The sequence below is a fragment of the Camellia sinensis genome, chromosome 12 (genome assembly GCF_055761805.1).
Source record: "Camellia sinensis isolate YWXY chromosome 12, ASM5576180v1, whole genome shotgun sequence".
NCBI lineage: Eukaryota > Viridiplantae > Streptophyta > Magnoliopsida > Ericales > Theaceae > Camellia > Camellia sinensis.
The window spans coordinates 104,787,215-104,810,552 of record NC_138972.1 but is presented as its reverse complement, the minus strand read 5'-3'; the positions used below and the strand labels follow the sequence as shown (position 1 = coordinate 104,810,552).

The window sequence follows — 23,338 nt, the reverse complement described above, 5'->3', positions numbered from 1 at the left end:
AAGCTTAAGTGAACTAAACATGTTTAAGATGATTGTGTATCGTGCTATGCATATTTGTGATTGTAGGTCACGAGTCAAGGACTGCTTGACCAACCATTCTGAAAGTCCACTGTGAGTAACGTTATTGTAAAGATATGTTCATATGAATTATGTTCCAAATGTGATTTGATAAGTTATGATTTTTGAAATGATATTTGTTTACGTGAACGAATGTCCTATGTTTGAAATCTATTATGGCATCCATAGATAGTCCCAAGTCATGGGGGACGGCATTTTAATGCGAGTCCATGACATATATGTGATACGAGATCTCGTTAGCCACTTCATTGTGGTGATATGTATTTAATCAGTATCCGGAACCGATTACTCTAGTCGGAAGACGATGTGTGATATGTTCTTTTGGATGTACCATTATGTTATGTTCTGATATGAGACTGATATGAATGATTGTGACATGATTTGTTTTACGGATATGTTATATGTGGAATTCGTTCACTAACTCCTTTACTTTAATGTTATTCACTGGGCTTTAGCTCACTATATTTATATATATGTATAGGTGAGCATTTTGGAGGGCAAGCCTAGAAGAGGTCTACAGCTGAGTCATCATTTTGAAGCCTACCGAGTTGTTCTGTGTGCCTCTAAGTTGGGGCTAGGCCTGGAAGGCCGTTGTCAAGCTTTTGATCATGAAGTAAACTTTTGTTATGTATAAAATGTTAAGTTACAAGTTATGTACTGAATGTGGGTAAATTAACGTTTTTGCATGTAAATATTTGTTCATATAGATGCACAGCTCATTGGACTATTGGTGTTTTTGTATATTGCTTCTGCTAGTCCCGATTATTTTGATTGCGCAAGAAGGCCTTTGATAATCTTAGATTACTAGCCGGTTACGACACTAAACCTATAGGGGCGGGTTTGGGTCACGACAGAATGGTATCAAAGCATGAGTTAATTTACCCACACACGTGTCCATATGAGCTATAGGATGTTGTAACGCCCTAAAAATTAACCCATTATATATATATCAATGACATGCATTATTTAAAGAAAACACTTCAATAATTCATTATAATATTCATCAGAGTCTTACTAAACAAAAACATTACATGTAACATCAAATTAAATGCCCTAACGGCTTACATCTTTCCAAGCCAACACTTGGACACAAAAGTATGAGTTCTAACTCAAATATAAATAAAGCCCTAGGCTTGAGTGTTTACATGTACTAAAAATGAAAAATAAAACAAATAACTAGAAATAGTCTTCAAAGTCCAAGTCCTTCCAAGCTAAGTCCTTGGAGGTAGCTTATCACCTGAACCTGAAAATGATGTTCCCATAAAGGGTGAGCCACAGCCCAGTAGAAATATACTAAACCACATATAAGCAATGAATAAAGCAATAGCATTCAACAGATGGTTAACCAAGATAATCAATTACTCCATTTTACAGTCTCATGACACTATTGTCTAAGACACGTTTTACTTTCCAACTTTATCAACATGGCTCAGAACCTGGCCAAACTTACAACAGTGAATTATATATATCATATTCACATCCTTTCAATATCAACAAACAAATGAGACTCAAGCTCAAATCAAAACACTTCATACTTCCAGATTGATACACATTTTAGTGCTGTATCAATAAAAACACTTCTATATAAATAAGCACACATAAAAGTGATGCTAATGGAGTCCATCCCCTATCTCCTCCCAAACAAAATCCGGTTTAGAGGTCCATCCCCTATCTTCCCCTAAACCGTGGAGTACATCCCCTATCTCCTCCCACACAAAACAATGTATGCAAATGCAATGCTCAATCAATACACGTATTTTTTGTATCAATGCAATAATCAAAATTAATGACTTAACCAATGTGATTAGTTTCAGTTATTCCTAATCCACATGCAATGTCTACAACAATCACGACTATCCTCCACCGATAGCCCAAAACAGTTATTTCTAGACTGGAAATAAATATATCAACAATTCAATGGGCGAGTGATTTACATTATCCAACTACACCATTTAAGCAATAAATTTCCCAATTTCATGAATTTAACCAAATTCCCCAATTTCCTTAAATTAATTATTCAAATTAATTAATTTAAACAACTAGGATTTTCCCAAAATTATCAAAGTAACCCCAACTTATCAAAATACCAAAACTTAGAACAAAACTTATAAAATGGAGTAGGAAATCCCTACCTCGAAGAAAGCAACCCAAAATGGAGAAGACAAAGATGAATACCAAATACCAATGTGCTCCAAACCGCCAAATGTTCAGATTAAATGAAAGCCATCAACTCCCTCTATCTTTTTAATAAAGCAACTAGGGTAGAAACACACTCTAAATAGATCAAACCTAAGAGAGAAGGTGAGTAGGGAGAGAGAGAAGTCGGACCTTAGGGTTTGGAATCTAAAAAGATGATGAAAACTGATTAAAAACCCGCTGCTGTCTAATTAAACTGGACAGGCTCGCTCGAGCGAAGACTTGGTCGCTCGAGCGACCAGACACAAGAAATACTCGCTCGAGCCAAGAAAAGCTCGCTCGAGCCAAGAATGCAAAGCTACAGGTTCAAACCAGACGCAAACTCTCGCTCGAGCGACCAAACCCCGGCTCGAGCGAAGAACCAAAAACAACAGCTCGCTCGAGCGACCAACTCCTCGCTCGAGCGAAGATCCAAAATTCTGGACAGCAACACTTGATTTCTAAACCCAACCAACCTGAAACAAACCTGCCCAACACATCCTAACTCCAAATGAGAAAATAAGGAACAACAACAACAATTATACAATGACAGAATCTATGGAACCTAAGTCCGGATACTATAATCAAATGGGAAAGGACCGGGGTTGCTATAACCTCCCCCCCTTAAAAGAATTTCGTCCCCGAAATTAAGCACAAGTTTTTTTTTTTTTTTTTGAAAGCAGGTTTTTCTCAATTCCAAAAGATATTATATAACAATACTAAACAACTTGACCCAATATTGGTCACTTCATCTCTTTATCAAGAGGCATCTCACAATATATAAAACAACATATATTTCAACCTGCATCACCATTATGCATTATTCCTTTCAATGTTAGCAATTCCCATATCATATTCAATTGCAAGATATATACAACACAACACATTCAACAATGTAATCAACATCTGCAATGTTACACTAAACTTCTATGATACACCCATTTACCAAAACATACTCAACGTTTTACAACTTAAGACATATATAAAGCTCTTAAGTTCAACAATATTACCAAATCTAAATACAAGATTACAAATCAATAAACATGTCCGGGTATTTCTGGCGGACTTCCAATTCACGTTCCCAAGTGGCTTCCTCCACTCCGTGATGTTTCCACAAAACTTTGACCAAAGGGATGGTTTTGCCTCGCAAAACTTGATCCCGCCTATCCAAGACCCGAACCGGTCTCTCCTCATATGAAACATCCTCATCAACCACTAAATCGGTCCAATCCAACACATGTGATGGATCCGGCTCATACTTCCGAAGCATACTCACATGAAACACGTCATGTACTCCGGACAACTGCGGTGGCAAAGCTAGACGATAGGTAGCCTCGCCAATCCTCTCAAGGATCTCAAAAGGACCAATGAACCGAGGGGACAACTTCCCGCTCTTCCCAAATCTCATCAAACCCCGTCTAGGTGATATCTTCAAAAAGACATGATCACCCACCTCAAACACCAAAGGTCTCCTCCTACGGTCGGCATAAGATTTCTGACGACTCTGTGCTGTAACAAGTCTCTTACGGATAAGCTCAACTTTCTCCGTCGTTTCCCTCACCAACTCCGGACCCAACAGAGGTGCATCACCCACCTCGGCCCAACAAACAGGAGATCTACACGGTCGGCCATACAAGGCCTCAAACGGTACCATACCGATACTAGACTGGAAACTGTTGTTGTAGGCAAACTCCACCAATGGCAAGTGCCTCTCCCATGACCCACTAAAGTCTAGAACACAACCCCGAAGCATATTCTCAAGGATCTGAATAGTACGCTCGGACTGCCCGTCAGTCTGAGGATGATAAGCCGTGCTAAAGGTCAACTTAGTGCCTAAGGCACTCTGCAAACTCTGCCACAACCTGGCAGTAAAACGAGGATCTCTATCTGAGATGATCGTCACTGGAACCCCGTGTAACCTCACTATGTCCCGAATGTACAAGTTGGCAAGATGATCTACCGAATCTCTCAAGCGCATAGGAATGAAGTGCGCCGACTTAGTCAACCGGTCTACAACCACCCAAATAGCATCACTACCCGCTGAGTCCTCGGAAGACCCACAACGAAGTCCATAGTGACGTGTTCCCACTTCCACTCGGCAATAGGCAAGGGTTGCAACAAACCCGCTGGCCTCTGATGTTCGACCTTTACTTGCTGACAAGTAAGGCACTTAGATACGAAAGCTGCCACATCTCTCTTCATACCCCGCCACCAGAACTGGCGACCCAAATACTGATACATCTTAGTGCCTCCCGGATGCACCGCAAGGCGTGAATGATGGAACTCTCGGAGTACCTCCTCTCGACAAGATTCCGGCACAAACAGACGGTCTCGGTATCTCACACTGAGGTCGGGATACAATGCCAAACCCTTCTCAACCTTCCCACTGGAAATCTTCTCACGAAGAGATTCTACCTCAAAGTCACCTCTCTGAGCCTCTAACACTCGATTCACAAGTGTAGGCTATGCAACAACAGAAAACAAGGCCGCAGCCTCAACAGATTCGCCCAAAAGTAAATCAAACTCCCCAAGTGCACCCAACATCACCCATTCTCGGATGGCTATACCAGCTATGTCACCAACAGGTTTCCTGCTAAGGGCATCGGCCACTACATTGGCCTTTCCCGGATGATAATGCAACTCAAAGTCATAATCCTCTATGAACTCCATCCACCTCCTCTGCCTCAAGTTCAAATCTTTCTGTGTAAACAAATATTTCAGACTCTTATGATCCGAGAACACCTCGAACCTCTCACCATAAAGATAATGCCTCAAAATCTTCAAGGCAAATATCACAGCTGCTAACTCTAGATCATGCGTAGGGTAATTCTGCTCGTGAATTTTCAACTGACGTGAGCCATAGGCAACTACTTTTCCTTCTTGCATCAACACACAACCCAGACCCTCTCGTGAGGCGTCACAATAGACAGCATAACCCAACCCTCTCTCTGGAATAATCAATACTGGGGCGGTGGTCAGTCTAACTTTCAACTCCTGGAACGACTTTTCACAAGTCTCACTCCATACAAATTTGACTCCCTTCCGAGTCAACCTAGTCAAAGGCGAAGCTAATCTGGAGAAATCTTTCACAAACCGACGGTAATACCCAGCTAACCCCAGAAAACTGCGGATCTCAAACACACTCTTAGGCTGTGCCCAATCTTGCACTGCCTCAGTCTTGGATGTATCAACAGACACTCCTTCCCCAGAAAGAACTTGACATCTTCTAGCCAGAACTCACACTTCCCAAACTTAGCATAAAGCTTATGGGCTCTAAGTAACTCAAGCACCACTCTCAAGTGTTCCTTGTGCTTCTCCTCAGAAGGTGAATAGATAAGGATGTCGTCCACGAAGACGACCACAAAACGATCTAAAAATTCCCGGAATATCCGGTTCATCAAATCCATAAAAACTGCCGGTGCATTGGTGAGCCCAAATGGCATCACCAGAAACTCATAGTGGCCATACCGTGTACGAAATGCCGTCTTCGGAATATCCACCTCCCTGACTCTCAACTGATGATAACCCGATCTCAAGTCTATCTTCGAGAAACAACGGGAACCCTTCAACTGATCGAACAGATCATCTATACGAGGCATAGGGTACTTATTCTTAACCGTAGCCCGATTCAATTTCCGGTAATCTATACAAAGTCTCAAAGCACCACCTTTCTTTTTAACAAAGAGGGCCGGTGCTCCCCACGGCGAAACACTAGGACGTATAAAACCCTTATCTAGCAACTCCTGGAGCTGAATCTTCAACTCAACTAACTCGGCTGGGGCAAAACGATAAGGTGCCATAGAAATCGGCGCCGTGCCGGGCACTAGGTCAATAGAGAACTCAATCTCCCGATGCGGTGGCAAACCAATAAGATCCTCGGGAAAGACGTCCGAGTACTCACAAACCACCCTTGGAAACACAATCTGAGTCTCATCATCCTCACTAATCGAAAGGTTAGCAAGTAGACCACTAAGCTCACTCCGTCCTCGCGGAACATACCCCGGTGGCAACACATTACCAACCCGGTCCCCCAGAAAATGAAAAAACTCTCCGCTCACGGTACAACAAGTGACCCTCTGGCGGTAGCAATCAATAACTGCCCGGTATGACGATAACCAGTCCATACCCAATATAACATCAAAACCCCTCATAGGCATAACTACAAATGAAAATGGGATTCTATGGTAATCAACCTCTATATCACAACCCCTAACACCTTGTTTCAAAATCAATTCACCCCCAAGAGGTGACACTACACAAATAGGAGATGCTAACTGTGCTAACTCCAACTCCAAAACAGATGCAAATGCAGCAGACACAAAGGAATGAGATGCACCCGTATCAATCAAAACATTAGCAACCGAGTTGCAAAACAAGAAGGTACCTCTCACAACTGATGGTGCCGGCACAAGATCCTACGCGGTAACAGCGTACACGCGCCCAGACGACCTCTGATCAACCTGCTCACCCCTAGGAGCATAAGATTGCTGCACTGACTGGGACGATGAAGCCCCCTGATTGGCCCTCGAGGCCTGACCCGACTGAGCTGGCTGCTGACCCTGAATCTGCCTTAAACCAGATGCACCAGGTGTGCCACCCAACTGAGGGCAATACCTCTTCATATGCCCTGGCTGACCACACTGATAACACGAGAGTGGCTGGCCTCTACCCTGACTCTGGCTCTGAGATCGAGCCGAAGATGATGCTGCTCTTTGCACTCCTCCCCTCTGAGGACAAACTGGAGACTTGTGGCCCAGCTGGCCACACTTGAAACAGGTAATGTCTCCCTGACTGCCTTTTCCCGAACTAGCACTCGGCACAGGAAAAGTCGATCTAGAAAAGCTACTCTGAGACTGCTGAGGATTAAAACCCTTCTGTCTCTTACCATCACTCTAACCATCCTGACTCCTCTTGAAGCCCTTCTGCCCTTCCTCCTCCTCCTGCATCATGATCTCCATATGGGCTGCAGCATCAACCATACGCCCATAATCCCGAATCATAGTTCCCCCAACTCTCATCTTGAGGCCACGCCTCAACTTCTTCTCGAACTCGATACAACGACGTTCCTCAGATGCCACCAACTCAGGTGCAAACCTGGACAAGCTAGTAAACGCAGCCTCAAACTCGGCCACTGAAGAACTCGACTGCTTAAGCTGGCAGAACTGGTCTCTCAGCTTCTCCCTAACTGCTGGAGATAAGAACTTCTCCTGGAAAGCATTCACAAAAGCCTCCCACGTACCTCCTATACGACCCTTAGTAAACTTTCACCACTGACCCGCATCCCCCTTCAACTGGAAAGATGCCAAGGTCACTTTCAACCCCTCGTCTTCGATGCCAAGCATCTCAAACATCTTCGTTGTCTGTTCGAGCCATTCATCTGCCTTAAGCGGCTCTTTAGGATCACCCACAAATTCATCCGGATTAGACCGGAAGAACTCCCTCTTCAGAAAGGAAGGTCCTGCATCCGCAACAACAACCTGAGCTTGATTCTCAACTCTGAGAATGCCTACTGACTCCCTGAATGCCCCTGCTATCTCTCGGGCTAGAGCGCCCATAGCCTGCTGGCCTACTGGCTCGGCCACATTGGCCTGGCCAATTCCCTCCTGAACTGCCGAAATCTCCTCTGGCACAGGCACCTCCTGCCTACCCGGCCTACCATGCCTACCGCGTCCTCGTCCTCGTCCTCACATCCTAATAAAGGAAACAAAGACATTAGCACATTAATAAATGTGTCGAAGCTAAACACTCGCGTCCTAATGCATTGGACAATAATAATTCATTCCACGTAAGCACATAATCACATAAGCACCTACGAATTTCATTCCTGGATAATGATAGTCCCAATGCGTTACTATAGTTCCGGTTGGAAGCAGCAGTGATCAAGTGCCTTTCCAACAAGACTACTAGAAACTCAAGGGTCCAATCAACATCCTAGAAACTACATTCCATACCCACATAATCACATAAACATGTTATCACGTCAGCATATAACATTACTTTAAGTCTCTATCAAACGAGACGAACCCAATGTGATACTAATCACTTCCCACGTACCCAAAGTATTCAAACCTGGCACGTTCTGATACCAAGTTGTAACGCCCTAAAAATTAACCCATTATATATATATCAATGACATGCATTATTTAAAGAAAACACTTCAATAATTCATTATAATATTCATCAGAGTCTTACTAAACAAAAACATTACATGTAACATCAAATTAAATGCCCTAACGGCTTACATCTTTCCAAGCCAACACTTGGACACAAAAGTATGAGTTCTAACTCAAATATAAATAAAGCCCTAGGCTTGAGTGTTTACATATACTAACAATGAAAAATAAAACAAATAACTAGAAATAGTCTTCAAAGTCCAAGTCCTTCCAAGCTAAGTCCTTGGAGGTAGCTTATCACCTGAACCCGAAAATGATGTTCCCATAAAGGGTGAGCCACAGCCCAGTAGAAATATACTAAACCACATATAAGCAATGAATAAAGCAATAGCATTCAACAGATGGTTAACCAAGATAATCAATTACTCCATTTTACAGTCTCATGACACTATTGTCTAAGACATGTTTTACTTTCCAACTTTATCAACATGGCTCAGAACCTGGCCAAACTTACAACAGTGAATTATATATATCATATTCACATCCTTTCAATATCAACAAACAAATGAGACTCAAGCTCAAATCAAAACACTTCATACTTCCAGATTGATACACATTTTAGTGCTGTATCAATAAAAACACTTCTATATAAATAAGCACACATAAAAGTGATGCTAATGGAGTCCATCCCCTATCTCCTCCCAAACAAAATCCGGTTTAGAGGTCCATCCCCTATCTTCCCCTAAACCGTGGAGTACATCCCCTATCTCCTCCCACACAAAACAATGTATGCAAATGCAATGCTCAATCAATACACGTATTTTTTGTATCAATGCAATAATCAAAATTAATGACTTAACCAATGTGATTAGTTTCAGTTATTCCTAATCCACATGCAATGTCTACAACAATCACGACTATCCTCCACCGATAGCCCAAAACAGTTATTTCTAGACTGGAAATAAATATATCAACAATTCAATGGGCGAGTGATTTACATTATCCAACTACACCATTTAAGCAATAAATTTCCCAATTTCATGAATTTAACCAAATTCCCCAATTTCCTTAAATTAATTATTCAAATTAATTAATTTAAACAACTAGGATTTTCCCAAAATTATCAAAGTAACCCCAACTTATCAAAATACCAAAACTTAGAACAAAACTTATAAAATGGAGTAGGAAATCCCTACCTCGAAGAAAGCAACCCAAAATGGAGAAGACAAAGATGAATACCAAATACCAATGTGCTCCAAACCGCCAAATGTTCAGATTAAATGAAAGCCATAAACTCCCTCTATCTTTTTAATAAAGCAACTAGGGTAGAAACACACTCTAAATAGATCAAACCTAAGAGAGAAGGTGAGTAGGGAGAGAGAGAAGTCGGACCTTAGGGTTTGGAATCTAAAAAGATGATGAAAACTGATTAAAAACCCGCTGCTGTCTAATTAAACTGGACAGGCTCGCTCGAGCGAAGACTTGGTCGCTCGAGCGACCAGACACAAGAAATACTCGCTCGAGCCAAGAAAAGCTCGCTCGAGCCAAGAATGCAAAGCTACAGGTTCAAACCAGACGCAAACTCTCGCTCGAGCGACCAAACCCCGGCTCGAGCGAAGAACCAAAAACAACAGCTCGCTCGAGCGACCAACTCCTCGCTCGAGCGAAGATCCAAAATTCTGGACAGCAACACTTGATTTCTAAACCCAACCAACCTGAAACAAACCTGCCCAACACATCCTAACTCCAAATGAGAAAATAAGGAACAACAACAACAATTATACAATGACAGAATCTATGGAACCTAAGTCCAGATACTATAATCAAATGGGAAAGGACCGGGGTTGCTATAATGTCCTAGAAAAGCAATAGGGCATGGCATAGACATATGTGCGTGTGTATGTACTTTATATGAAATGAAATGAATTTGAATACTATGCACATTTGGAAATGACATGAAGTGAACACATGTGAACTAAAAGGAATTTATCCGACGAGAATTGACATGAACAAAACACTTTGAAACTGTATGGAATTCTTTGCCTGTGCTCTACCTATGAAAAGAGAATAGAAAGAACAAGAACTATAGATGGTGAGATAATAGGGAAAACATTATGTTATGCTCCATGCGCTATTTGGAATTGTTGTTATAGTCCATATGATTGTGTTGTATATCGACTGTGAAACTTGGTTGCCTATGATTCCCTCTGCTATGGATTCTATAGACTAATGGAGAATTCAAATGCAAGAAATATATATGAGTTAGAATCTTCTAATGCCAAAATAGATCGGTTAGAAAGAATGGTGGAGGCTTTAACTGAATTGGTGAGACAACAACAAGAGCAAAGGAAACAACAACAGAGACAACCATTCCCACCTCCTCCTCCACCACTTGTTCAAATGGAACTGATCAATAATGATGACATCATTGCTCTTACACAAAAATACAAGAAAATGAAGTCACCAGAATTTTTGAGGGGTATTGAATCGTTAAAAGCTAAGGCGTGGGTGCTTGAAACTGAAAGGATTTTTGAAGTGTTTCCATGTATTGATGTGCATAAAGTTCTATTAGCAACATTTACTTTGAAAGAAGAAGCTAGAAGATGGTGGATGCTCATTCGCGATGAGAATAGAGACTTGACATGGGATCGGTTCAAAGAAATTTTCTATGAAAAATACTTCCCGCAATGCATTCAAGACAGGAAGGTATCTGAATTTGAACAGTTGAAGCAGGGGACCATGTCAGTAGCGGAGTACGAAGCTAAATTCACTGAATTAGCCCGTTATGCACCTCATATGGTTGACACTGACTACAAAAAGGCAAGGAAATTTAAAGGCAGATTGGATGTCGAAGTACTTGATCGGGTAAATGTGTTGAAATTGGTAAAATATGTGGACGTACTTGATAGAGCTTGATGTCCGAAGCAAACATTGCTGCCTTGAAAATGCCCAAGCCAACAACAGTAACCGAAGGAGAAAGGAACAAATTAAAGAAATAGAAAATGGAAATGGTTAGTGAATCAATGGCCTCTGTGAATGAAAAATCAAATTCGAGAACTTTTGGTAATACAAGTTAAAGAAATAATGGGAACAATGAGGTACCTAAATGTAGGGAGTATGGGAAACAACACTGGGGCATTTGCTGCCGCCTTTCTGGGGCTTGCTTTAGATGTGGACCAAAAGGACACTTAGCCAAATCTTGTCCACAAGCTCACCCAAACAATGAAAGACTGGTTATCAGTAGGTTTGAATTAGAAATGACACCAAGAACAAATGTAATTGCTACTGCTGTCATGACCCTAACCCGCCTCTATCGATTAAGGTCATAACCGACCAGTAATCAATGGATTACCTACGACCTCAAACCAAATAAACATATATCATCAGGGTAAATGGGCCAAACGGAAGCAAACTTAAACTTTTGTCCATAGAGCTGTGCTTACGTGGCACATCAAACGTATCAAACATAGGTATTCATTAATAACTCACACCAAAAGGAAAATAGCTTAAAGTTTTATACACACAGGATCATTCAAGTCTTAGTCAGCCAAGCCAAACTTATATACAAAGGTAATCCAGCGTTTTCGCCAATACTGCAAAATTTATAACATAACAAAAGAACAAAAGGGCAAAAACGAGTCTCGTGCGTGAGACGGTTGGGCTGACTCCTCAATACTTGACTATTTCTCACATACTTCACCGGGGCTGGGTTTGGACATCTCTTGGCTCACCTATATACACATGAATGAGAGTGAGTGAAAGCCCAGTAAATAATATCAAATAAAGAGAATACATGAATGAAATTCAGAATAGATATACAAATATCAAACGACCTTGGGCCCATCTTTGGTTTTACCTAGTACGTTAGACGGCTTTAAGCCCGAGCATATCGAACGGCCTCTGACCTATTTCATTCATGTCAAATGGCCTCCGGCCCAATCATTTGCATCCAACGGCCTTTGGCCCAATTGTTTATGTCAAACGGCCTTTGGCCCAATCATTTATGTCAGACGACCTTTGGCCCAATCATTTATATCCAACGGCCTTTGGCCCAATCAATCGTATCCAACGGCCTTTGGCCCAATCATATGACATAACAGATATTTTTCCATAATTCAAATTAACAAGCTTACAAGATTTTTATAGGAACAAGCAATAAGACAAATAATATACTTCAAAACATTTTTACTAAGATATTACTCACAGTGATCTGCCAGATGGTTTGCCCTTGTGCTTGACCCTATACATTTCATGAACATAATGGGTCACAAACGATTCAACCCGTTTTTAATTCATATATCCCTCTTAGGCTTCATTCTTATCTTTTTAATACGTTTACAATGTTCAATGCATGCCTATGAGTGCTTAGAAATAAAAGAGAATGGAAAATGAAACACAAAACATTTTTTACAAAATTTCTGAAACAGGGCTCCCCGCTCGAGCGCAGGTTTCCCCGCTTGAGCGGACCCCCTTTTGTCTGCAAAAGTGCTGGTTACCTCATTAATACGCTTGAGCATGACTTTGGACGCTCGAGCTGAATGTCAAACTACATGGCTTGACGCTCGAGTGTGAATCTTCCCGCTCGAGTGGACACCAATGTCTGCAAAAGTTCTGGGAACCAACATTCCATGCTCGAGCAGCCCTTTCCCCGCTCGAGCAGACATTCCAAATTCTGGAATTTCCAGAACTGGTTTTGAAGTTCAAACTCGACATTCAAAGGCCCAAAACTCATGTCTTTGGTTCAAAAACGTGGAAATGCATTATATAGCATGAGGATGTAAGCAATATAAGACCAATTATTCAAAATCATGATCTAATTCTTGAATTAATCAACATTTCTCTTGCATGACCAAAATTCATGCATTCAAACTTCACACAAGCCTCATATCTCCATCAATCAAGCATGCATGTAAATTTTTGACTCTAATTCCATTTCAACTAGCACTAATGATGCTTATAATCGTGAAACTCATGAGAATTATGCATGCATGTGAGATTTGGTGCCCAATTCATCATGTTCAATATGCTCCATGCTTGAATATGTAAAATCATGGCAATTCTATGCATGCATGTGCATATGGGTTCCCAATTCATTATAATCAACATAACTCATGCTCTTGATTGCCATCTAACTTTGAATTCACAAAATTACAAACTTATGCACATGAATTTATACTCAAATGCTTACCTAGGAGCTCTAATCACCCAAATTATGGTTAATTCTTGAATTGGTCTTCAAGATCTTCAAGCTTCTTGATTAATTCTTCAACTTGAGCTCCCTCTCTCTCTCTAACCGGCACACACTCTCTCTCTAGAGTGTAATCTCAGCAAAATGAACTCAAAGGAGAGGAATTAAGTGTATATAGAGGCCTATTTATAGGCCCTCTTAATCAAATTGATTAAGGCTAAGCAATTGGGCTTAATTTAATCGTTCTGAATCTAATTATTTTGATCCGAGTCAATTTCTAATTAAATTTCACCGTAGGCTCTAAAAATTTTGCCAATCGCAATGGCGTAGTCAATTTCGATTTCTGTGGCCGATAAGGCCTTCAATTTAAATTCTAAAGTAGATAATCAAACAGATTTTCCTACAGTGAACAGATAGAAATTCAAAATCACATATATTCATGTAAATAGCACTCAAAATCATATCAAACACATAATCACAATCATAATTAAGATTAATTAGCATAATACAGACCAGGGTTATCACAACTGCGGAGGGGAGTAATCTTAGGTAGGGAAGAGTTTACACTCTAGTTTCAGAAAATATGTAGAATATTGAGACAACAGATGCGAGTATTATCTTACTTATGGGCAACATATATATGTGGAAATTATTATACATCGTGGCATTTGTTGGACTATTGTAATGAATTATGATAATTGCTTTTTCTTACTCATGAAGCTTAACTCCTATTACTTACATGGAATACTGATTGGTCATAACACTTACGTGTAGATAGACTAAGAAATTAGCTGATTTATCAGACACTATTATGTACCTTCCTCAATTTGATATGACTTGGGAACATGCTGATTGAAATGATAGAGATGATATGTGATGCTTTGAAACGTTGTGACTTTGACAAATCAGCTATGCTGATTATCGGGGGACACATTTTGTTATTGAATACTATTACTTCCGAATTTATAACCAAATGCTTATGTAATCATGGAATATGGACTCATATGTGTGTGTATCTTTCCTCGGAGTAATTTGTTATGATATGTGACCCTTAGAATTAGATCCTCGAGACCATGGTTTTGTGACGAAGGAACCCGTTTGAAATGGAACCTTGATTTGATTTGATTTGTTTATGAGGACTATGAATTGTTATTGAACGAATGATAGGGTTATCTTTGCTAATGGAGGAGTAAACCGAGAACCTGTTTATTGTATAACTTCGACTAATTGGGAGCACATGTCTTATGACAAAGATTGAATGCCTCGGTATTACCTTTGCTATTACTTGTTCAGGGAATGGTTGCATTTATGTTACTAGCTACTTGGAAGTATATTATTTAGATACATTGCCTTATCTCCAATTGATTTTGTGGGAAATGTGAAAGATATGTTCATTATGTGCTTGACTACTACTGCCTTCACTGTTATGGGATGGAAATGTGTAGTTGATTTAGAATTCTGGATGACTGAAATAGATCTTTGAATTGCGTTGACCATGGGTGACGGAATTGAATAATAATATAAGACCGAGGTTTCTAATCGTATTACAGAGTAAGATAAGTTTGGGAGACCAAACTTTCTAAGGTGGGGAGATTGTAACACCCCCAAAAATGCAAATTATAATTAACTGATTTATTCATGTGTTAATTGCGGATTATATGATTTAATTTGTGTATATTTGTCCAAATTGGGAAATTATTTGTTGAGAATACAACTTTGGAATTGAAATTGATGACATAAATGGGTTCATAAATCAAAATTGAGTACAAGGATATGTTAATTGGAATTTTTAGAGTTATTTGGGAAGTTTAATTAAAAATTGATTCCGTCTTATTCGCTAATTTTAAGATTTTAAGATGTTGAGACTAATTTACTTTGAGTCAAATTAATCTTAATTAATCTCTTAGCCTTAGATAATTTACTTAATTTATTAATGTATTTAGTTTGAGCCTAACGTCTTTCATACTCATCAAATGAATTTAGATGAGAGAGCTAATGGGTCTTATTGGATGGTTTCACACTACACACGTAGAGAGAGAGAGAGGAAGAGAGACTTGAGAGTGTAAACTCAACCCAGGAAGAAAGAAGAAAAGAAAGTGAAGTGAAGAAACCATTGCTACTACACTCTACCCCTCACAATTTACTCCCTTTTGGTAAGGATTCTCCTCCCTAATCTCATGAATTAGAATGTAGTTGAAGAATTATGCCCTTAAGTTAAAGAATTTAATATTAGGCAAGAAAATATGAACTTATTTGAAGTGGGTTCATGTAATGAAAAGCTTGTTACATGCATGAGTTCATATGTGATGAATGAGTGTTTTAGCTCCCAAATTCTACATGCATGGCATGATTTTTATGCAAATTTGTTTTTATCCATTTGAATTCTTGCATGGGTCTTCAATTGAGAGGGAATTCCATGGAAACTTGAGTTTTAGAGCTCACACTTGCATGTTTTATACATTTACATACATGTACATAATAAAGTGAGGATTTGATTTCTTCATGGCAATTTCAGGTTGTTTTAAACTCATGATTTTTGTTTGAACTTGGAAATTGTGAATTCAAATTGTTTTTGAAGAAGTTTCGGGCCTTGAAATTGAAGTTGAATTGCGAAATTTATATGTTTATGAGTTTCTGACTCAGTAATTTAAACATAACTGAATAATTGTAATTTAATGTGTATGAGCCTAATTTAAGTTTAATTGTGTAATTAGTGAACTTAATAAGGGTTAGTATATGATTAGATTATTTATATTTAATTAGTTTGGTTAATACAAGACTAAACATGTTTTAATTAGAGGTTAAAGAAAATTAATAATCTAATTAATTCTTAATTCTAGCCATCCATATTTAAAAGCTTAAGTGAACTAAATATGTTTAAGATGATTGTGTATCGTGCTATGCATATTTGTGATTGTAGGTCACGAGTTAAGAACTGCTTGACCAACCGTTCTGGAAGCCTACTGTGAGTAACGTTATTGTAAAGATATGTTCATATAAATTATGTTCCAAATGTGATTTGATAAGGTATGATTTTTAAAATGATATTTGTTTACGAGAACGAATGTCCTATGTTTGAAATCTATTATGGCATCCATAGATAGTCCCAAGTTATGGGGGACGACATGTTAATGTGGGTCCATGACATAAATGTGATACGAGATCTCGTTAGCTACTTCATTGTGGTGATATGTATTTAATCGGTATCAGGAACTGATTACTCTAGTCAGAAGACGATATGTGATCTGTTCCTTTGGATGTGCCATTATGTTATGTTCTGATATGAGACTGATATGAATGATTGTGACATGATTTGTTTTACGGATATGTTATATGTGGAATTCGTTCACTAACTCCTTTACTTTAATGTTATTCATTGGGCTTTAGCTCACTGTTTTTATATATATGTATAGGTGAGCATTTTGGAGGGCAAGCCTAGAAGAGGTCTATAGTTGAGTCATCATTTTGAATCCAACTGAGTTGTTCTGCGTGCCTTTGAGTTGGGGCTAGGCCTGGAAGGCCGTTGTCAAGCTTTTGATCGTGAAGTAAACTTTTGTTATGTATAAAATGTGAAGTTACAAGTTATGTACTGAATGTGGGTAAATTAGCGTTTTTGCATGTAAATATTTGTTCATATAGATGCACAGCTCATTGGACTATTGGTGTTTTTGTATATTGCTTCCGCTAGCCCCGATTATTTTGATTGTACAGGAAGGCCTTTGGTAATCTCGGATTACTGGCCAGTTACGACACTAAACTTATAGGAGCGGGTTTGGGTCGCGACAGCCCCTTTTCCACTTTGCCTGTATTGCATTGGAGAATGCAGATTACCGTGAGATACTAATGTGCATGCCTGATGATTGTAATGTGGTTGGTTGGCTTGCGGCATTGAAGGCCTCCAAAGGACTGTGAGTCCTGCGGTTTGTTGTTTTGGGGGAAAATGGAAACTGTTTTGGGTGTTTATGGACATGACTTGTGCTGTTATGTTTCTTTATTTTTGCTTTTTCCTAGCTTCGCTTATCAGTATTGTTAGTTAAAATTAATGTTTTGGGTGAATGGATGCGAACCTAATGTCGAACATTTTATGCAGTATTGCTTCATCGTAGCGTGGTTTGTGTTTACTATAGCAGAATTCCCAACTAAAATTGTTCAATTTCATTGACTACATTCCTCTTTATGGTTTGTAGGAAAATGTGGATGTATGCATGGGTGTTGCCATTCTTTTTATTTTGTGCATTAGTTTATAATATGACAAGACTACATGGTCGAAGTAATTAATCCTGTGTTGTGTGCATTGTAGGGTTCAAGAATTTTGATACGTGGAACGGTGAATGTACCAATCTGTGTCGAAATAATGATGATGACATAATCGAACAAGAAGAAGAACAAGAGGACCAACAGAACGATGTAATCGTTGAAACAGCGCGACAAGCAATGGAATATTACGTGAAGTACATGGAGAAGATCCCATGTCAAACTTCAATTTTAACCGGTCGTGCATGGGTTCAAGAATTATTTGATAGACACTTGGGTAGGGGCGAAGAAAATTTGCATATGCCTCTGTATGTGTTTAAAGCGTTATGTGATACATTATGACGTGATTTTGGTTTACGGGTACCTAAAAGACCCCATGGATTACACATTGAAGAAAGTGTTGCCATGTTTATCCATACCTTGGCCCGCTACCAAAACCGAAACATTCAAGAGCGGTTTCAACATTCGGGAGAAACGGTTTCTCGACATTTTCATGCAGTGTTGGATGCAATGAAGTTGTTCACTGAACAGCATTGCAAGCCAACCAGAGATTAAGATAGTAGGCATCCCTACTTGTGATCAAGAGGCAAATACATACCGTTCAAGGTGAGAATTCAGTAATTGCCATTAAGAACACTTGTGTAGAATGCGGTGTCCAATTAAATAGTTATGATGTGTTCTTGTAAATCAAAACAAAAAACACAGAATATGCAGCGGATTAAAATGATCAGATCATACCTTCTTGATGATAGAACCTTCTTGGATAAATCACGTGCTTCCAGGAAACTTCTTGATGAACCAACCCAGCAGTGGAGTGATATCACAGATTGAATATCACCCACACTAACCACAGTGTCAAAGACTTGATCGTTGTATTTTTTGGGAGAGAGTCAGTGTATGGGTTGAAACAGACTCAACGTTTTTTTTCTCTTAGATTACCCATAACCATATAACAAATATTTAATATATTATAATATCTATCCATATCAGTTAAGATACAGATAATATCTAATATATATTATATCTATCTATATCAGTTCAAACTGATAACGTCTGTTTCAAGAGTGGTTATCCTAAATAGGTTTGATTTCAAAATCAAAACCTATTTGGATAAGGATTCAAAATCAAATTTAATGGTCATGCCACATGGGCGCCCATTACTAACATCTCCCACTCGCACATGAGTTGGCATGACACTGCCACATCTCTATCTCAATCTCCCCAAAAACGAACAATCTCATACTAGCCAATGCACCGTGCGACCGCTGAGAACACCTGCATGTGGGAGCTCTATACTAGAAACTCAAAATGAGCCAGCATAGAGACATCAACCCAAAAAAGAAAAGAAATAGTGTCTCATATACCCCAGACCCATCTAATTACACCGGTCCAAAAAACATCTCTAATCCCTCAAAAAGAGCATGTTTGACCCTCTCAATTCTTGCAATATATTCACACTCAATTCGTCTCTCATACAGAGCGATATGAGTTGCCGGCAGTGAATATACAACAGTGGTGTAATACTAGATGATCTTCCCTTTGCACTCATGCCATTTAGTTTAGAATTGACCGCTTTCCCAGTGATGTCCCTTAAGGCCGAATCATGCATGACCGCAGGCAACATACCAAAGTAGCAGAACATCAACCCCTTACCTTATGACATAGTCAAAAGTCACAAAAGGGTACATAAATGAAAGTCATATCAATAATGACACGTAAGACTCACACGGTGAGGAAGCAGGGATCCATTCTCTCACCTCATTACTCGGTCGCCAAGCACATATAGTATGAATACATGCTACGGTGGAGTAACTCTTCCATAAAGAGTGACGTCATACTCGATACACCGTACAGATATTAGTCTAGTCGCTTTCTAGCGTCTAACCCGAATTCTCTATTTGCTCGCCTTCTAGGCGCCAAATGAGATCTCGCATCTGGCTAATCATAACAGGCACAACATGGAAAGTGGGTGCTAACATCCATGTTTGGTCCTTAACACGACCTCATCTTGGTTATAACCAAGGCGACATACATAGTGGATGATTTAAGCCTCTCTTGGCTCCAAATAAAAATAAACCACCAGTCTCATCCTTGCTCGCTCCCAAGCGCCAAGGGCGATTGCTCGTGTGAGTGAGCCAATCTTGCCTGCTGACATCATCATTTGCTAATCATTATGACACAAACCATAATAGTGTCAACATCCCATCATCTCAAAATAAGTGATCGATTTTTTAAAAAAAATTGACCACAGCTTGCGCAATTATGGATTCCAAACATAAGCCTTATCAGCACCTCTTGCGATAAGTATACACAACGGAATCCACCATGTGCGCCTCACATGAAATGATTTAAGATCACTACCTCTTGCGCAATAACCTCTCTAAAGATATTTTTTGGTGACCAATTTGCGTTTATTCTTAATGCGCCCAACTAGCGCAGATGCGCCCAACTAGCGCATTGAATTTTATAAGGAGCAAATTAAAATGCTTCTAATAAAGCATTTTATCCACAGTCTAATGAGCAAGGTCAATGTCTAAACAACTCAGTTGACCATTTACCAAAGATAACACTTATCATGCCGAATACGCCCACATAGCGTACTTTAGGCTCCCATTACAAAGAAAATCAAGGAATATAGGTCCTCCCAAAGACAATCCGAGGATTCACTCAATAGCTAAGGCTCTGGCTTTTACCGATAGGTAAGTCAATGGATTTGCAATTTTGCATCTAGAATCATTCTAGGATATTCTCTATGTAAGTCATCGAAGACAAACCGAGGATTTTCCTAAAACAATCCCTAAGGATCGTACATCCGAGCATATAAATTACATCACCCATGTCCATCATATCTAAAATAGAGGACTGCCCACCCTAGATGGCGACTACCTTATAAATTCCTGGCTCATAATGACTAAGTAAGGAAAAACTTCTTTTGGACCATTGATCATGCCTCAGTGGTCTTCATCGATCATCGTTGCCCTATCATGGCTTGACGAAATCTAAGAACCACTGTTTGGATAACTGTTTTAGGCTGTAAAAGATTTATTGGAACCAGCAACCTTTTTGCGCTCCTAACTTTTCACCATAAAAGCAGAAGGTAAATCCTTACGGATCTACTTATCCAATTCTCTAATGAAAAAATGGGTCACAATGTCCACAAATCAATGTTCTGAACTTATGTCAATCATAGCCTAAGTCAAAATAACCTCACTCCCCAGGAGGAAGTCTTCTCATGGTCAACACTTTCCTCAATGGTGCGACCATTCGGTATCTAGCGAGCCTTATGCCTCAACAATGACTATCCAAATTACGCATAACTTTATAACAGTTTTGCGTCATAATGGAAAGTCAACCAAATTATAAAAATGGTTAATCCTCAAAGACTTTGTCTTAAACTGCGCAACATTGATCCACTTTCTAAAAACAGGGGACTAGAGCCTTTGGCATTATCCTAGGCTCTTTATCATCTTGCGGAGCAATCATGAATGTTTCCTTCTCAATCACCCAGTGATGACGTGGAAAATTTTCACATTTGCTACCACGCAACTAAGAATGTAGAGTATTCTACTCTAATGGAGTAATCCATTAGTAGACACATCGCTCCCACTGTCCCTAGGATATTGGAAATTTCTTTCCATTCTCAACTAGGCTACATAGAGCGCTATGCTTGGAATTCTCCATCTTATAGAGTTCCGAAAACTCTATTCACGTCACCCTTACTAATAAAACTTTATGTGACTTAGTTACACTACCACAAAGCTGCTTACCTATATGCACATGACCCGGAGGGTTTGCATGACCGCATACAATAATGCGCCACACGACCCTTTGTGTTTACAAGACAGCATACAATAATGCGCTATAGAACCCTAGGTCTTAACTTCGCAATCTTATGGGAAGTAGAATAAAGATAAGCTGCTTAATGGTTACAGATCACCCATAAATGGCTCTCTGCTAACCCATTACTCAAAAATGGAGTGTAAAATCTGATATGGAGGGCACTTAGTTAGGGATATAGGCAACAAACTAGTGCAATTCCCAATTGGGAAACATTTTGCGCCATTATCTACCTAACATTAACAATATTTAATTCCTTATCTCTACTACACCAGTGTGTTGTTGAGTACTAGGAATAATCAATGTTCTAAGCATCCATCTCTCTTCACAGAGTTTTTCTGAAAAAATAACTCAAATAGATACTCGCCACCTTGGTCAAAACTAAAAGCACAAAAAACTCTTATCTAATTGATCTCGACCTCATATGTGCAATGTCAAAAATCATCTCAAAACTTTTGACTTATGGGAGATCAAATAGTTTTGACTCAGATGCGTATCGTAATCTATAAATGTGTCGAGATTGAGGCTTAGCTATTGTACCCTCACACATATCTAGTCACAAAATATCATAGTGGACTAAATGCGCCAAAACAAATGACCTTCTGCGGCTTTCCTACTTACTTGTGCGCACCCATTGCGAACAAAGTTACACATTCACATGAGAGCAGGATGTCATAAGCGAGTGGGCCCGAGAAGGCCTACTCAAACCATCGTGTCATCATCTCATTAATGTGATTAAGTATAATAAGCCACTGGTTCATGACCAATGTCATAAACTAATTCCAATCATCTTAATGTGTGAGTTCTCGAAGACAAGTTTTAAAGGTTTAGGCCCAACTAGGTAATGACTCACGACTAAGTCATATTCACTAGATCATAAGAAGGATGTCATGGAGATATCAACTGCGCCTAAGTCGCAAATTTAACTAGTAAGTGCTAATCCCCTGCACCTTCAAGTCAATTTTATTCTCCATACACTTTAATACATCTAGTTGAAAGATGACGATACTCCTGTTGCCATCTCTATTTCTTGCTTCATAGTTACTTGCAATTAATTCTACTATCCACAAGAAGGAGAGAATAAGCTATCAACTATGATAGCTCCTGAAGTAACTTAAGCGGGAATTAGGCTAAAGAGTCTAATTCAACACAATGCTCTTACAAGCGATGCGTTAAATTCTTAGAGTCATAACAACCTTGTCAGCCTTAACCTTTTCATTACTATGCTGCAACGTTTGCGCTTAGTGGTAAATGTTATTCAAAACGTTAGCCTAGTAAAGGAATCACACAAAGAAGCACCTCATCCATGTTTCACACTCAAGTGTGGAAACAGTAAGTGTCCACACTTAGACAAGTTGGCAATGCTAATAGATTTTGCAGCCACTAAGCGCTAATCTTTTCACTCAGTGTTAATAGATTTTGCAGCTTCTAAGCGCTAATCTTTTAACTTCACGTGATATTTCAACGCACACTATTATAGTGCATGAAATTTCGCTCAATCCACTCCCAATAATTGGGTAGAGAGCAAAACACTGCTCGTACTGGCTACTCGTCTTACACTTAATGACTAATTTATTTAAGCTCGCATTTCTTGGATGACGTAACTCTTGAATGTTACTTCATCCAATGATGTAACATTATTTACAAGTCAAATTACAAAGTCAATCCGCGCAGCTCATTAGTCAAGATCATA

General features: G+C 39.5%; 1 protein-coding gene across 1 annotated transcript; it reads left to right on the top strand.

Annotated features, from left to right (window-relative positions):
• The first annotated feature begins 10,667 nt into the window (after positions 1-10,667).
• LOC114306163 (uncharacterized) lies at positions 10,668-11,282 on the top strand. The gene has a single exon (XM_028251349.2). It carries the CDS (start codon positions 10,668-10,670, stop codon positions 11,280-11,282), a length of 615 nt encoding a protein of 204 aa, XP_028107150.2.
• The last annotated feature ends 12,056 nt before the right edge of the window (positions 11,283-23,338 follow it).

What these genes read in the sequence shown, in the direction of transcription:
- LOC114306163 (XM_028251349.2), top strand. Translation starts at nt 10,668, where the DNA reads ATGGTGGAGGCTTTAACTGAATTGGTGAGACAACAACAAGAGCAAAGG.